The following is a 16,866-nucleotide window of genomic DNA, read 5'->3' on the forward strand; positions in this document are numbered from 1 at the left end:
TCCGGGCTGTATTTTACATGATTACGAAGTAAGAACGCATGGAGGCATCCAGAGAAGGTGAAATGATCCACCAGTAATGGATCATTTCTTATGAATCTCAATGCCAGTAAATAATCTCCCTCTAGCTTTTTTGTTTTTTTGGTTTCTTTGCTAAAGTAGGAAACACTTAAGTTTGGATTTATATCTTTCCAACTGGTGATACGTGTCTTTGAGACATTCTTTAGAACAGAATGTATGTTGACTGGTGACTGTCATGAATGATTATCCCTCTGGATTGCAGGTTTTAGTTATTAAGTAAGTCACTATTTGGCTAAGTGATAGCAAGACATGGTGCAAATGGTGCTGTAGTCGAGTGTTCTTTCATTTGTAAGTGTAGTGTCACTTACGGACAAGGCCTGTTGCTTCTTTCTAAATCATAGTGAAAATGGAGAGAATGCCTGCCTTATCCACCATACGGTGTTACTCTAAAGGTTGAGATTCGATTGTCCATTTATATATGAAAACTGTTTTGTCTACTGTAGTGACTTACAGACATAGGTTACAAATAGGTTTTTGAAAATATGCCCAGTTCTTTCAACATTCATGGTTTTGACAATGCCTCATTTTAGTAAAATAAGGATTTGAAAGCATAGATGTTTTTTGTAATTATTTACTACATTTGGATTAATCCAAGGAGTAGATTGGAAAAATCAAATATAAACATAATTAAATAGGTGCCTTTAGCATGTGATAATTATAAGTCTTTTATACAGTTGACTCTTGAACAAGGGGGTAAGGGTGCTCACCCTCCCACGCAGTAAAAAAATCTACATATAATTTTTTGGCTTCCCCAAGACTTAACTACTAATCACCTACAATTGACTGGAAACCTTACTGATAAGGTAAATAGTTGGTTAACACGCATTTTATGTGTTCTATGTATTATATACTGCATTCTTACAATAAAGTAAGCTAGAGAAAAGAAAGTGTTGATAAGAATATCATAAGGAGAAATACATTTACTGTACTGTGCTGTATTAATTGAATAAGTGGACCCATGCAGTTCAAACCCCTGTTGTTCAAGGGTCAGCTGTATCTAGTTTGGGCTTAATTACTTTTTAAAAAATTACTTTTTCATATTCTCCTTTTACCCTAGTTTTTCACTAAGAGATTCAAGTGGGCTGCCATGTTAGCAGTCTTTGCTGTTTCTGCCGTAGTGCATGAATATGCCCTGGCTGTTTGCTTGAGCTTTTTCTATCCAGTGCTTTTCGTGCTCTTCATGTTCTTTGGAAGTAAGTATCTTGGCGTGCTGTGAGTACCGAGCATCAGGCTAAAAGAGAAATTTATAGAAAATGAAGCCTAAGGCAGGGTGGACAGCTAGATTGTAGCAATACCATTTCAAGGCAGTGTTTATCAGATGGTCACAGCATTGACTTTGAGTAATTAAACCACGCTCTGTCGCAGGATGCTCATCCTTTGAAGTAGAGAAATGAACTTAAATAGCCTCTTGAAGACTAATGATAACACCGATTTGGGAGGTCATGAAGACTATAAACAACTTTCGCACTCTGTCAGTGTTCACCCCTGAAAAACGCGGACCCTTGTTTGGGTGGGTGGAGGGAGGGACAAGTTCAAATATGAATGATTCCATGACATATTTTCACCTGCTCTGGATATTCTCTGATTTCCAGTTAATCACCGATTGATAAATTTCAACACTTGAAGCTTCATTTTTACTTACAGAACCAGTGGCCAGAATAAAACCTGTATACCCACAGTTGATGCTCATTGTGATAATTACATAATTACAGCACATATCTAAGGCCCCTTGTTTCCTGATAGATGATGTTTTGATAACTATATATATATATATATGTATTTTTTTTTTTTTTTATCATTCTAACTTTAGTGGCTTTCAACTTCATTGTCAATGACAGTTGGAAAAGGCCAATTTGGAACGTTATGATGTGGACTTCCCTTTTCGCGGGCCATGGAGTCATCCTGTGCTTTTATTCCCAAGAGTGGTATGCACGTCAGCATTGTCCTCTCAAAAATGTGAGTCCTTGGTTAGGCTGGAGTGGAAAAGTAACGTTTTTGTTCCCTGATTATGAGGCTTGGTAGGCAATATTAAGGAGAAGAAGAGTAGTAGAGATGATGCTGAATTAATGTTATGGGGAGGGAAATAAGGAGTAAAAGGATTAGCTTATTACCTGATCTTACTGCACTGGCTTTGAAAGTTTTCTTTGGTTTTCTTTACACTGAATGCTCCTAGTTCTTGTTTTTTTTTTTCTCTTTTTTTTTTTTTTTCCTTTTCCACTTTTTTTTTTTTTTGAAGTATCTTCTAATTTCCTTCCTGTGTCCTGAAAATGTAGATGTTCTGCAGGGTCTTCTCAGTGGCATGTGTATCCTCCCTGCCACCACCTACACAGATATATATTTCTTACCTCTTCCTTCCCAAAGTAATAAACTCTTCGTAAAAATGTCCAGCTACACTCATATGCCTAAGATCCCATTTCCCTTGATCTTTGTTGTTGTGGTTGTTTGTAATTATGTAAGAGTCTCATTTTTAAAACTTTTAGTTGCATACGGATAACTCCCAAATATTTAGGGGGTGCCTTCTTGGTATATCTGACTATTTCTCACAGGTACCACAGGTATCTGAAGACACCTATAGGCAAATTAATGTTTCTCTCCCAAATCTTCTCCTACTGTCTATCCTGTTTTTCTTATGTTGCCCTAATGCCCCCTCCTTATTTCCTCTATGTGCATCTGAGCTAGCTGCTTTGGTCTGCCTCTGGTTATGGTGCTCTCTGCACTCGGATTCCACCTGTCAGATTTTATTTTCTCAAAATCCACTTTGGATGCAACATCTTCCAGCTTTTTCAGATTCTTTTTTTTTTTTTTTAAGATTTTATTTATTTATTTGACAGAGAGAGACACAGAGGGAACACAAGCAGGGGGAGTGGGAGAGGGAGCAGCAGGCTTCCCGCTGAGCAGGGAGCCCGATGCGGGGCTCGACCCCAGGACCCTGGGATCATGACCTGAGCCGAAGGCAGACGCTTAACGACTGAGCCACCCAGGCGCCCCACCTTTTTCAGATTCTTGCTCCAGTTTTTTCCTATTGCTGAACTTTCATAGTGCTTCATCTGTTCTCATTTAGATAATTTAGTAATTCTAAACCTTGTATTATAGTTTGTATATATATTTTATTATCCTTTTACCCTACTACAATTTAGATGTTAGGCCACTAACAGTAGGTCTGTGCTAAAATAAAATGCAAGATCCAAAAGAGAGGTAGTGCCTGTTTGGAATTTGGTCAGAAGTCCGTGTAATTGTATAGAGTTTACGGGACTTTGAAAGCTTTGTGTAAAACTTCTAAATCACTATAATCTGTGTTGTAGATAAAAATAATGAACATCTTTTGAATTAGCAAGCTGCTTATAGCTTAAAGGTTACCGACATGCTGGGAGGCATTGTAGAGGTGTGCAGTTTATAAAATTAACACCCCCTGTCTACCCCGACACCTTGTGCACACGTGCGTGCAAATAAACTACTCTTCCATTCTTCTTTCCCCATTGAAGCCCACATTTCTGGATTATATCCGGCCACGTTCCTGGACTTGTCGTTACGTGTTTTAGAAGCTTGAACTTTGTTTCATTCCTTGACACTGAAGATGGGTATTCTGCCTGATTTGGGGCCAGCATCTGTTTCCAGCTGTTACTGAAGTTATCTGTGGTATTTGGATCACTCTGCGCTTTACAGATGGCTTGCTCCATTCCTAGGTCAGCTGAAATGTTGCAAGTTTACTGGAATCTTGTGCACTTAAAGCAGTACTTTTTTTTTTTTTTTTTTACCTTTTTGGGAGAAGGGAGACTTACATAGCTGACATAATGACAGATTTTTGCTGGGTTTTTGTTTTTTGACTCCCATCTAAACATTGTGACTAAACAGCATGTTTCCTTGGCCACTGACTTAGCCAAAACACTTATGAAGAAATCATTTAAATATTTCAGGCTTAGAAATTTTTTTCAGGCACACTGTTGGAATGTATGCTAATTAACTATGTACTTAGGAAAGAAAAGAAAATAATGTGGAACATTTTGTTATCTCTAGTAGAGCGAAAATCTCTCGTTTCCAGAGATAATCTCGTTATACATCCTAATTGTATTTTTTTTTTGGAAAGAAGTTCAGTTCTACTCAATTTTTACCTTGTTTTCTCTATAAAGTGTAGGTCATGATTTTTGTGAAGCAAGATTATATCTTTCACCTTGAATTCTTGAGTTTACATCGGAAATCTTACATAGTGAGGGAACAGAAAGAAGTGGCACAGGACAAAGAAAAGACATTTCCTTTTACAACTTCCAAAGTAATTTTTAAAAAAGACTTGCTGAGCCAATCGTATGTTTAAATTATTTTATCGTGGAACTTATATGGAGGATAACTTTTTTTTGTTGTTTAAACTTTAATAACTTTTGGGAAGTTATTTAGAAGTACCCTTTGGTAAACTTATTGTTTAATAAATACTGACTTGAAATAGTTGGCAGGCTAGTAAGTCTGTAACATATAAGTATTAATCACCTCCATTAATATTAAAGTGATTTTTAAAGATCCGGAAGCTGGCTTCTGCACTGCTCAATTATTACACTTTTAATGGTATTATACGTTAGGTGAAACAAATTAATATGTGATCATTTTCAAGAAAATGTACTCTATATGTGATGTTTCCATGTTATAAGATGCCCATTGCTAATACAGTGTGGTGTGCAGGAATTATTTTGTTTGTGTGTGAGGTGTGATTATGTTTGTAAAGATGGAGCATTGAATGGCCTATCAGAGACCGTGGAGTTGAATTTTCCACCCAGAGAAGTGAGACTTAAGAATTACCCAAAAGGTGATTTTCATTTGGAGTAGCCAACTTGAGAAGCTTTGTTGGTATTCTAATAGCCCTACTTCCATCCAAAAAGTTTTGGGACATCTTTTTAGAATTGTTTTAAAGTCAGTTTGAGTGTCACAAGGAGGAGAATCGAGTTTCTTAGTGGTCACAACTTAATTTGTACCACAAGTACCCATTTTCTTTCATTAGTACCTTTGATCCAGATGAGTTTAGGCAATTTTCAAATATAAGATCCAACTTTAACAGACAGAAGTGCATGTGACACGAGGTCATTTCTTAAAAAGTAGTTCACATGGTCGCAGCAGTAATTGTCTGGACAGTGGTGGTGTAATTGTGATGGAGTCATAACCTCCAAACGAGACTGCTTTCGTACATCTTGTAATCTCTGGTATTTTTATTAAAAATCAGAATGACTCAGTCACTTGAATTTATGGGACTACATTTTAAATATAATGAGGGAGTTAAGAAAACCAGATTGGTCTAAGACTGTTTTATGAATAAGTCATCGACTGAAGGGAGAGAATGGAACTCTTTGATCTGTATTTCTGTTAAGTGCTGTAAATGTTACGTTCTCATTGCTCATTGATTTTGTTGCTCTGTATTGATTCTGAATATTTGTAGGACTGATGAAGGCTGGTGAGTTTTTTTGTTTGTTTTAGCTCTCATCTTCCCTTTATTAGTGTTTTTTTTTTCCCCCTGCCCAAGACCTTGAGGTGACAACAAAAAATGTTTAAAACTAAGGACTCTTTAGAATGATAAGACTGCCCTAAGAAGTTTTCACAAACACTTAAAGGAATAGCTACTTTCTGTGACAGAAACTAGTTTGATAGCCATGGTCTTACTGCTAGCCGCTCTTAGCAAAAATCGTTTTATTTAAACCACTGCCTACACTCCTAAATAAATTAAAACTTCTGATGTGTTTCAGGAAGATTTATTGATTTTTTCCCCTCTTTTGCTAATAGGGGTGAAAATTAGTTACAGGATGATAACTTTTTTTCCTTCTGAAAAGAAAAGAGTTTAAAATTTCTTTCCTGTAAGAAGTATTAATGATAGTAGCCATTATTGTGGGTGTTTTCTCTAAGACAACAGCTATATCTCAGACTTTGTTTTAAATCTGTTAGATGGTTTCATTCTCAGTCCTGGATAGTGAAGGAAAATGGAGCTGTTTGGTTTTTTTTGGTGGATTAATCTCCTAAAATTGCCTAAGTGAAATTACTTGCTTTACATTAGAATTTAATTAGAAAATTCAGGTTGCTTTTAACCTTTCAGTAACTACTTTTTGCTTTTGGAAGCATGAGGAGTGGGGGAAATGCTTTTTCCTTTTAGTTGTAGGGTAAGAGTGGGTGACATTGGCAGGTGAAGAAGGTACGGTAAATACTCTATAATTACAAACACAGATCATATTGTACAAATCATTGATTTAGTGTAGGCAGTTTTCATTGAATTTTAAAATTATACTTGGCATGAAAAATGGAATCCTGAATTCTTTATAGAAAGCCTAATAGAACATTATGTATTTTAAAGGTTGGTCATGTGGGTTATGTAGCCTAAAAAGATCTAATTTATAAATTGTTGAGGTCTTTTATGCAAAAAGATGTTTGTTTTCTGTGGTCATGAGTAATTTCGAGTAAAGTTCATTATTTTGTATGGGGAAAAATAATGAAGGTAAACTAACACAACTGTAGTAACCGGGTTTGCCTGATGAGTATGTTTTAGTTATGAAACCATAAAAAAAGATTGTTACACTTAAGCCCAGCATGCAAAACAGGTAAAATATAGCTGCTTCTGGTTGAGATTGGGACGCAGGGCTGGAGTCCTGTTGTTTGGGACACCCATTTTCTCCTATCCCCAAATACGCAGTCGGAAAACCACTGGTGCAGCAAAAAGGCATGCACAGATGTTTAAGATGGCCCCATCCTTACTAGCAGTGTGACAATGGGCACAGTTGCTTTGTTTATTAGAGCCACAGTTTTACTCATCTGTAAAATGGGGGCAATAGCTACCTCAAAGGGTTGTTAGAAAACGCTGGCCCTGGCAGGAAAAGGGCCTCATTATCTTCTTATCGTCCATAAATTCTAACTCTGAATCCTTACTATCTCATTGGAATGTTTTAAAAATGTGAATGTTTCAAATGCACACTCCTGAGAATATGTGCTTTTAAATAGACTTGCGATGATGTGAATGCCCATCGTACCTGGACTGATACAATAAGACTCCCATAATGGAACTAACTAGAATTTAACAGGATTATTAAAGGCACTTATGTTTCCACCTCCAAAATTACTTTCATATTTATCTGTTTAGCATAAGGGTAGGCTTCTAAAAGAAAAGCATGTCTACCTTTGCCTAGGTATTTAAGTGTTAGAACTAGTGTGTATACTTTATAGTTAAATTTTAGAATTTATGAAGAGGAAGGAAACTAATGAGGCCCTAATTTTGCCAGTATAAACAATGCTTATAGTCTTAATGGAAGATAGTTCATACTTTTGTTAATAACGTGTAATGGACTTGCTTACTAACCTTGTGCAAAATTTTATGTGACTTACATAGATTTATAATACAGTTTATATATGTGTGCATATATACTATCGGAGAAGGATCTGTCTTGGTCACTGTTTTACTTAAGCTGTAAGCTTTATGTTTATGGCTCAGAAATTGAAGAAACTGGGACGTAAAGGTTCTGAAGAATAAAATGAGTATTACTAGTAAAGCTTATATAAGCATTTGAGTAGTTTCTAACATCACTAAAGTTTCTATCAGGTAGTAGAATTTTGGAACCCTGTTTATAAAGGAGGTAAAACATGGCTTCAACTCTGGTTGAAATGGGGAGAATGGAGTCCTTCTTGCTTGGTCCGCCCATGCTCTTTCTCACCCTAAATTTAATGCCCTGCTTGAACATCAGTAGTGATAAAACTGGAAAGCTGTCCAATCTATATAATCTACAAAGTCCTTTTAATAAAGTTCCCACTTTTTTTCTGTAAAGCATAAAGACTTTTTTTTTTTTTTTTAAGATTTTATTTGACAGAGAGAGACACAGCGAGAGAGGGAACACAAGCAGGGGGAGTGGGAGGGGGAAAAGCAGGCTTCCCGCTGAGCAGGTAGCCCGATGCGGGGCTCGATCCCAAGACCCTGGGATCATGACCTGAGCCAAAGGCAGATGCTTAACGACTGAGCCACCAAGGTGCCCCGCATAAAGACTTTTTAATAGCTAATTTGGATTTGAGAAAAAGGGTTAATCTCAGAAGTGATAGTTTAAAAAAAAAAAACCAAACAACTAAAGCTGCCTCTTCTGTATTCCTTTTTTTCTAAATGCTTCCTTCTTTCTACTAGCACTCCCAAGGGAGTGCTAACCTTTAAGCTAGCAGGTTATCCCCTGTGCTGTGGGGTTCGTTTGTTTTAGTGAAGTGGTAGGTGTGCTTTCTCATGGTTCTAACTAACTCTGAGACATGAGGCAGTTTGTGCATGCAGTCACTTAGGGATACAGTTTGAATTCCTGTGTCCAAATGTGCCAGTTCTTGGGTGAGAAGAACGCTCCCTCTCCAGCCACGGCTCCGCCATTTGGGCCCGTGTGGCTGCTTCCTTCCTGTGTCTACACTCGACCAGCTTGTGCTTTAAATCCATTGTGTTCTGAGCGCAGCAGAGGGGTCATGGACATCTGAGGTGGTTTTAAAAGTTTCTCTATAATTAAAGATGTCTTTTCTAATTCAGTCGTGTTTGCTCTTTTCCAGAATTTCTATTCATGACCTGCCCCCCCACGCCCTGCCCTGTTTATCTAATCACTGGTACTATCACTTTGTTCAGTATGCATTGTCTTAGCATTAACTTAAAATCTACATACAAAATGGCAAAATATTGCATATGTGAAGAATGTGGTAAATAAATATATTTGGAAAAAGCCTAGTCTCTGTTGTTTTTAAAAGTAATCAAGTTTATTCAATATTTACATATTTCATAATTACAGATTTTTTCACTTTTAATTTTTAAAAGATTTAATTTGAGAGCAAGAGAGAGAGAGCACTAGCAGGGTGAGGGGCAGAAGGAGAAGCAGACTCCCCGCTGAGCAGGGAGCCTGATGTGGGGCTCATTCCCATCATGACCTGAGCCAAAGGCAGATGCCTAACCAACTGAGCCACCCAGGAGCCCCAGATGTTTTTCATCTTAATGTCAGACAGCTTTATGTGCTGAGTATAGCCAAAGAGAAGGCAAATAACTTTCTTATCCAGAATGATGGAGGGGGAGCCATGTTAAAGATTACAAATTAATAAATGATAGAGCCCAGTTGTGACAGTGACACTTTGAGCCTCCTCTCTTTATCGTGGTCATTATTTGTTGCTTGATTCCTTTTGCAGTTGGCCTCTTAAAACATGTGAATAGCTATTTCTCAAAATGTACCCACCTCTTCCCCCTAAATGGGTAGATATGGACTTAGTCTTCTAATGAGAGGTGGCAAATCTGTTGGTTGAGAAGTGTGCTTTTTCAGACAAGACTTGGGGAAACTGATTTTGAAGCAAGATTCATTGCTTTTCTTCCTCCAAAGAATCTCCTCGTAATAGGAACCCATTATGAGTAGGATTTGACATCACAACATTCTTTCCATAGAAGCATCATCTAAGAAGTCCTCTAATCTTCCATGCTCTGGCTCTAGCCACCTGCCTCTGCAGGGCCAGAGGAGTGGGAAGGGGGAAATCCCTTCAGAAATTAGATGGGCCCCTTCCTGTTTCTTGGACCAAGTGAGTATTCTTCGGCACCAGGGGCAAAAGCATGTTGTGGAAGTTTTCCTTGAATTTACTGAAGTTGAGGGTCCTGACCTTTTAGGCTCAGCTTGCATCTGGACTCCAATGAACGAAGGTCACTGGAATACCGGTTTGTAACTATACCATGAGAAATCACACAGGTTGGTAAATATCCCATGAGAAATCACGTTGGCATGGTTGCTGACTGAATTTGCTCCGTAGAAGCCTAATTTATGGTATGATGAGAAAGATGAATTTCTTCTAGACTGCATCAACACCACATTCCAGATACTGTGCTGTGCACTGAAGATATGCTTGTGAACAAAAACCAAAAGCATATTTCTTCCTGTCGGCACACCTATGTGGAATCGGAAGGTACTTAACTGAATAATGACATAACTGAGACAAGCTGAGGTATCATTTCGGTTTTAGGAATGTCCTGTGGAAGCAACACTAGAAGTTACTCTTCCCCTGAGAGGCACTTGGCTGGGCAGTGCCTAGATTTCTTTCTCAGTGTCTCCTTCACAACACTTACTTGATACCTTCAATCTTTAGCTACACTAAGTACAATTACTGGTCTTTTCCCCAGTCAGACTCCTTCAGGAAGCTATGCATGCTATTTGTAAGCGCCCACAAATGAGTGTGTAATCCCTGCCCACACACTTAGAAACTGAATCGGTAAGGGGCGCCTGGGTCGCTCAGTTACTTAAGCATCCCTGATTTTGGCTCAGGGCCATGAGATCGAGCCCCACCTAGGGCTCTGCCCTGAGCTTGGATCCTGCTTAAGATTCGCTGCCTCTGCCCCTCTCCCTGCTTGTTGTCCCTCTCAAAAAAAAAAAAAAAGAAAGAAAGAAAATGAATTGTTAAAAGGTTGGTGCAAACACGCTCCTACTGTGTTTTTTTTTCCCCAGCTCAGGGCATGTTTGGTGATCACAATAACTGAATCTCTTCTGAGATTCCACTTGAAGCCAGAGGACCCTACTGCTGAGTTGGGTGTTTGTTAAGCTGCCAAAGAATTTAGTCAATGCCAACAAGCGCAGTTAGCCCTGTTTATTATAACTATGGCTGACATTTTTACTATCATGATGTGTTCCATTTAGGAAAATTATTACCTGCTCATCTTGGATTTTGCTGTGATATTTTCCATCAAAGACCTCAATAATACTTTACCTCTCTCCACTTTAGGGTTCCCTTGCTATCAATCAAAATTATGAGAGGGGTGCCTGGGTGGCTCAGTTCAGTTAAGTGGCTGCCTTCGGCTCAGGTCATGATCCCGGGGTCCTGGGATCAAGGCCTGCATCGGGCTCCTTGCTCAGCAGGGAGCCTGCTTCTCCCCTGCCTGCTGTTCCCCCTGCTTGTGCTTGCTCTGTCTCTTTTGCTGTGTCAAATAAATAAAATCTTTAAAAACAAAACAAAACAAAACAAAATTACGAGGAGTTTCCCAAGAGTAGCAACTGTATTCTTCAATAGCTATGGTCTTAGTGTAATATTCTTAAGTGTTCATCTGTCTTTGGGCATTTACTTCATATACTTCTACAACTTTAACGCAGACCTTTACTCAGGAAACAGTATGTATAATCACACCATTGCACAGGATAGAAAATGAGAAGTAACCTTTGATGTCTTTTTCTTCATACCACAGATCCAATCACTTACCAAATTCTATAGATTTTACTTTCTATGTGTCTCTTGAATCTGTTCACTTGTCTTCATCTCTTCTATCAGTCCCCTAGATTTTTTTTTAAACTAGGTTAAGAATGTGAAAGATCAGTTACCTTGTTCTTCCAGTACCCAAAGGCTTGATAAACTGTAAGCTGAACGCTGGAATTTTAGGATCTCTGAAGTTCAGTCTTCTGGTTATGGTTCCAAACTAGAATGTAGAGTCACACCACCATTGAGGAAGGCAGAAGGCAAATAAACTGGAGGAAAGTTACCTTCCACCTACTTGTGCATTGCTTTTGCCTTTCACCTGTTTGATCATTGCCAGTCCTTAGAGGGAACTACATGTGTGCTATGTGAGTGTTGTCTCTGTAGATTCTTGGAAAATCTAGAAAAAAATTAGAGTGATGGTATAGGGCTAAAGGCTAGAATGCTCAGCTAGCTAGGGTGTTTGACTAGGAGAATTAGAATGGGCCATAGAGACTGTGTGTGTGTGTGTGTGTGTGTGTGTGTGTGTGTTTACGGAGAGCATGAGGGGGAAGGGGAGGGACAGGGAGCGAAATTCAAGCTGACCTCCATAGAGACTGTGTGTTTGTGTGTGTGTGTGTGTTTTTACAGAGAGCGTGAGGGGGAAGGGGAGGGACAGGGAGCGAATCTTCAAGCTGACCTCCCTCCCCCACATAGCGAATCTTCAAGCTGACCTCCATAGAGACTGTGTGTGTGTGTGTGTGTGTGTGTGTGTGTGTGTGTGTGTGTGTGTGTTTACAGAGAGCGTGAGGGGGAAGGGGAGGGACAGGGAGCGAATCTTCAAGCTGACCTCCCTCCCCCACATTGCAGAGCTCCCACCACCCATGAGATCATGGCCTGAGCCGAAACCCAAGAGCCAGATACTTAACCGAATGAGCCACCCAGGCACACAAGATTGTTTTTATTTTTAACACTTTGCTCATATTTTTTCGTTGCTATTATCATTGCTATTATCCTGAAAACCAGAAACCAGAGACCAAATCCATCAGCACAGGAGCAGAACTGTCCAGTTGATTTTCAAACACCAGGTAGTTTGGGCCAGGCACTGTGCTTGGTCCTAAGGAGTAGGACGGTTGAACAAGTTATCTTCCCTTCTAAAATTTATTTGCCAGACTAGAGTCATCTAGACACTGGATTCCACTCGTACTATTTGGCATTAAGGCTCCATCTTTTTTTTTTTTAAGGTAGTGAGCGGTATTAGGGAATTTGTTCATAATATTGCTAGGGCTCTAACAAGTGTATTTTATTTATTTGAGAGAGTGAGTGAGCACGAGCAGGGGTAAGAAGCAGGCTCTCCCTGAGCAGGGATCCCGATGTGGGGCTGGATCCCAGGACCCTGAGATCATGACCTGAGCCCAAAGCAGACACTTAGCCGACTGAACCACCCAGGCGCCCCAAGGCTCCATATTAACAGAAAATGATCCCTGGTGGCGGCAAGGGGCAGGATTTCAGCTCTTCCTTGCCAATGCGTTTATCCCATTCTTCCCTGAACAGGTTTTTGGGAAGCCCCAACAATTTTACTTGGGTTGACTCCGCCTAAAGCGCAATCTCCTTCCCTGCCTCCAGCGAAAAAAAATCCTCGACCTAAGAATGCCTTGAACGTGCTGGGTGGGGTGGGGGTTGTGCGTAAGTGCCCAAGGAAGACTTAACCAAGAGGTCAAGGGCAGGGGCAGCATCCGCAAGGAAGCCTCAACAGATGGGAACCCAGAGCTTTTGGTTACCTAATTGCGCCTTGGATTTGGCTTTTAGAAAAATAGGAAAAATAACAAAAAGTGGGAGAGAGTAATGGAAAAACAAATCTCTTCCGGGATGCTGGCTCCAATCTGGCGCCGGGTGCCGCGAAGGTCGTCCGCGGGGGCGGGAGAGCGACCCCGGCCACCGCTGGCGCCTGCGCACTGGCGACGACCTGCGGGCGGAAGCGCCGGGATCGAGTCACTTGCGCACTCCGTGAGAACGGCCCGATTAAGTATGTTCGTTCTCTATTGCTGCTGAACCTATGCTGTGGTGAAAAACCACCGCATCCCTGGGTGTTGGGAGTCTTTAGCAGTCCCCCTCCTCCGCCGGCACCGCCGAAGACAGCCCCCAGTGAGGGCGGCCAAAGCTCGGGGTCCTGGGTTTCTATGACGACACGCAGGCGCTCCGGTAAAGGGCGAGGCGACCAGCTGTCTGGCGGGAAACACAATTTACCGGTAGCGGTTGTGTCTGTTTCCCATCACTTCTGAGGCGGACCCGGCGCCCACGCTGCCCTGCCCCGAGTCCGCGGAGCTGCTGTGCCCCAGGGCGCTGTGTGCGGGCGAGGCCTCGGCCCCGAGCTCCCCGTCTGGAGCCGGGGACCGCCTCCGGGTGGGGCCGGCGGTCGGTGGGGGGCCCGAGCAGGCTTCTCAGTCGCGTCAGGTGACCTGAGAGGACACGGAAGGCTCCCCAAAGAAGGAAAACCGAAGCTAGATGAATTATAAACTCTGATCCTAACATAAGCACTAAATGGGTCTCTCTCTTTTTTGCCTGCAGGACAGTGTGGCGGCACTGCCAGACCCCAGTACGCCGCTGATTTGTTTCTAAGTTAGCTTTCTGGAGCGATATTTCAAATTACTAAAGCGCGTGGTAGGAGGCCTTGACTGTTATGTCTCTTCCGAAAACGCCCTCCACATTGCTAACCTCCTTGTCAACACCTGAGGGCAAGAAATTAAAAGTCTCTGCATCCAAGGAGGAGACAGGTAAAGTTCTTCAAGGATCCCGCAGACACAAGTAATCACGGCCCTGGATGGAACTCACAGCCCCTTCCCCCGTTCCCCTGAGTCTGAGACTTCAGGATACCTTAATCAGTTTCGTTTTTCTAATACACTTGTTTCAATAAAAGCCATTCCTTTTATAGTACTTTTGAGTCAGAGTCCTGTCTCACTACTCCACCTAAAGACTAATTTTTTTCAAATGATGATGAGTTTTATATTGTTTTAAAACTTCTTTTTAGAGATTTATTTATTTATTTTAGAGAGGGAGAAAAAGTGGGGGGAGCGGCAGAAGGAGAGGGAGAATACCCAAGCATTACCCCCCTGCTAAGTGCAGAGTGCAAGGGATGGCTGGATCTCGCCACCCTGAAATCATGACCTGAGCCCAAATCAGGAGTCATATGCTCAGCAGACTGAAGCACCCAGGCACCCCTAGTTTTATAGTTTTAAATTCACCCCATTTTAAGTTCCAGTAGTTGCATGAAACTACTTTTTTTGGTACCTGGGCTCTGACTTTAAGGAACCAGTTTGTATCAGGTTTTAACAATATATCTAAATGACAAGAATTCCCTTAAGATTTTCATTCATCTAGAGATAACTGCAGATCTGCACTAGAATAAGAATCAGCTAGACTCATCCCTACTCCCATTATGTCAAAACTCCCTCCAACACCTTCATCTTTTTTTTTTTTTTAGAGGAGATTGTGCTAAAGCCCCACCTAGCTTTTTTTTTCTTCCTATTTCTTGTGATATTGTAACTCCATTTCAAATATTCAAGAGATAAAGAGATTTGGTAATGTGAACTTTAGAAGTTTTGCTGGTGAACAAGGAAGGCATGATACCTCCTTATAGAAATTAATGATGAGGGAGCAGAAAGCAAGCTGAGGGCAAAGCACAAGCTGACAGCCCACAATCCTCCCAGCCCCCCTCCTGGGTGGGATGTGTGTGACATTCCTCAGGTACTGCTGGCTGCCCTAAAGCCAAGGGAAGGGAAAAACAAACGGTTAACTAATAGAGATCACAGTCCCACAAGATATGAGTCTCCATCAGTTTTCCAATGTCTTAGTAAGATTTACAAGGAAAAAGCATTCTTATCAATAGCCTAACTTTCAGAGACCCATAATTCAATTTTCTGGAGCCCTAACATCACCTTCTCTTCCATGAGTGATGTGGGAAACAGAGGCATAAGGAAATGTAAACAAAGTTGAGTTTGTTAATCCACTAATCTACGCCCCTCACCAACATTCCAAAAATATATCATTAACATAAGCCATACTTTGTGAGGGGCGTAGATTAGTGGAGAGTTCTGTAAGAGCCACAACCCCACTCTCCTTGACTGACTTCACAGGAGGCCTTTACCTATTTGTTCCCATTACCTGTCTTTACAACTCCTCCGCCCTACTCGGGCTGAATAGAACACTCTTGGTACAGTTCTGACTCTGCCAGTTTGCTCAGATTATTCTACTCTCTTCATTTCCAACAATCCTAATTCTGCTTTTCCTCTTAAACCCAACTCAGATCCCTTCCACTCTAAAAATGCCCCAATTAATGCAGTTATCCTCACCTTTGGATTTACATAGAAATAATTACTAAATAATTTGACAGTTGTGAGGTGAACTTTCTTTTGTCCTTTTCACATCAAAGGGAAAATAGTCATTTTAAGGCTGTTCCACTTAATTGAGCAGGTGATGTGAGTTTAATTTTCAACTTTGAATTTGGAATAATGGAGGTTCATCTTTGTGCCTCAGTTTTTGAAACTGTGTGTGTTAAAAGTGTGAGGAGGGCAGGCAATATGAGCATTTTTTTCTTGACTAGATGATGTTCAGTACTGTTAACTATTCTTGGCAACCAGAAACAGTGTTTGCTCTGTTAGAAACATACAGGTAGTATTGATGACGCAGCCTGGGAATTTCCAACTAACTACAGAAAACTGCAGCAAGTTTTTCTTTCCTGTTACTTTCTTAGTACTTCCTGAACTAAAGGAGAAAAAAAATATGGTGGATCGTTCAAAACCCCTTCCTACATCCCTTCAGAATGAGTTCATCCCTGAGGAAGTTCTTCTTTCTCTGACCTATGCAGCCAATGCTGGTCCTTGTCCTGAAAACTTACTGCCCCCTAAGAAAACTAAAACCCCAAAGGTGAGTATATACCTATACGAAGAACTGGGGAACATATGTCTTTTTGGTATCCAGTTCATTAGGTATTTATTGAGCATGTTCTTGTAAAAACCAGAATTCAACTGAGTAAATTTGAGGCTCTAAGTGGCTTTATTCAACAATTCATGAGTCAGGCAGCATCCCATATAGGAAGTGGAAAGGAATTCTGAGAAGCTATACAAAATAGAGGGCTGTTTTTGGCGGAAAGGGGCAGGGACAAGGAAATCATAAACAGAAGAAAGGGTTATTTTGGGCAAGGTCATCTTCTGGGGAAGGGTGGGAGCCTATCAGGCTGATTACCTCTCTAGTGCTGATCAGGAACTTCCAGCTGATTGGCTTAAAATGCCACTCTTGGGAGATGCCACAACTGCCATTAGGTAAGGTGTTAAGTGTTGGTTTGCTGATGTGAGGCTTAGCACAAGTGACTTCATTTTGGGCTTGTTTCTTTTTTAATGTTATATATGCCTTTTTTTTTTTTTTTTAAGATTTTATTTATTTATTTGTCAGAGAGAGCAAGCACAAGCAGGGGGAGTGGCAGGCAGAGAGAGAAGCAGTTCGATCCCAGGACCCTGGGATCATGACCTGAGCTGAAGGCAGACGCTTAACGACTGAGCCACCCAGGCGTCCCAGTGTCATATGTTCCTGATTGTCTTTCAAAATACTTTAAAATTCATTTCCTAGAATGAAAACTAA

At 40.8% G+C, this 16,866-nt stretch overlaps 2 protein-coding genes across 4 annotated transcripts in view; both read left to right on the forward strand.

The window, feature by feature from the left end:
- SOAT1 (sterol O-acyltransferase 1) overlaps positions 1–8,768 on the forward strand; it is a 76,672-nt gene extending 67,904 nt beyond the window's left edge. For all 3 annotated transcript variants that reach the window (XM_078078032.1, XM_036120950.2, XM_036120952.2), the window contains 3 exons: positions 1,136–1,271; positions 1,889–2,034; positions 3,561–8,768. In XM_078078032.1, the coding sequence (XP_077934158.1) occupies positions 1,136–1,271; positions 1,889–2,034; positions 3,561–3,617 (339 nt within the window). In that variant the 3' untranslated portion in view covers positions 3,618–8,768. The remainder of the gene's footprint in view (positions 1–1,135; positions 1,272–1,888; positions 2,035–3,560) is intronic.
- A 4,416-nt stretch (positions 8,769–13,184) lies between these two features.
- Positions 13,185–16,866, forward strand: part of AXDND1 (axonemal dynein light chain domain containing 1) — a 91,714-nt gene continuing 88,032 nt past the window's right edge. Inside the window, exons 1-3 of the mRNA XM_078078033.1 lie at positions 13,185–13,258; positions 13,801–14,006; positions 15,983–16,155. Coding sequence (XP_077934159.1) covers positions 13,913–14,006; positions 15,983–16,155 — 267 coding nt within the window. The 5' untranslated portion in view covers positions 13,185–13,258; positions 13,801–13,912. The remainder of the gene's footprint in view (positions 13,259–13,800; positions 14,007–15,982; positions 16,156–16,866) is intronic.

The sequence above is a fragment of the Halichoerus grypus genome, chromosome 7 (genome assembly GCF_964656455.1).
Source record: "Halichoerus grypus chromosome 7, mHalGry1.hap1.1, whole genome shotgun sequence".
Taxonomy (NCBI): Eukaryota; Metazoa; Chordata; class Mammalia; order Carnivora; family Phocidae; genus Halichoerus; species Halichoerus grypus.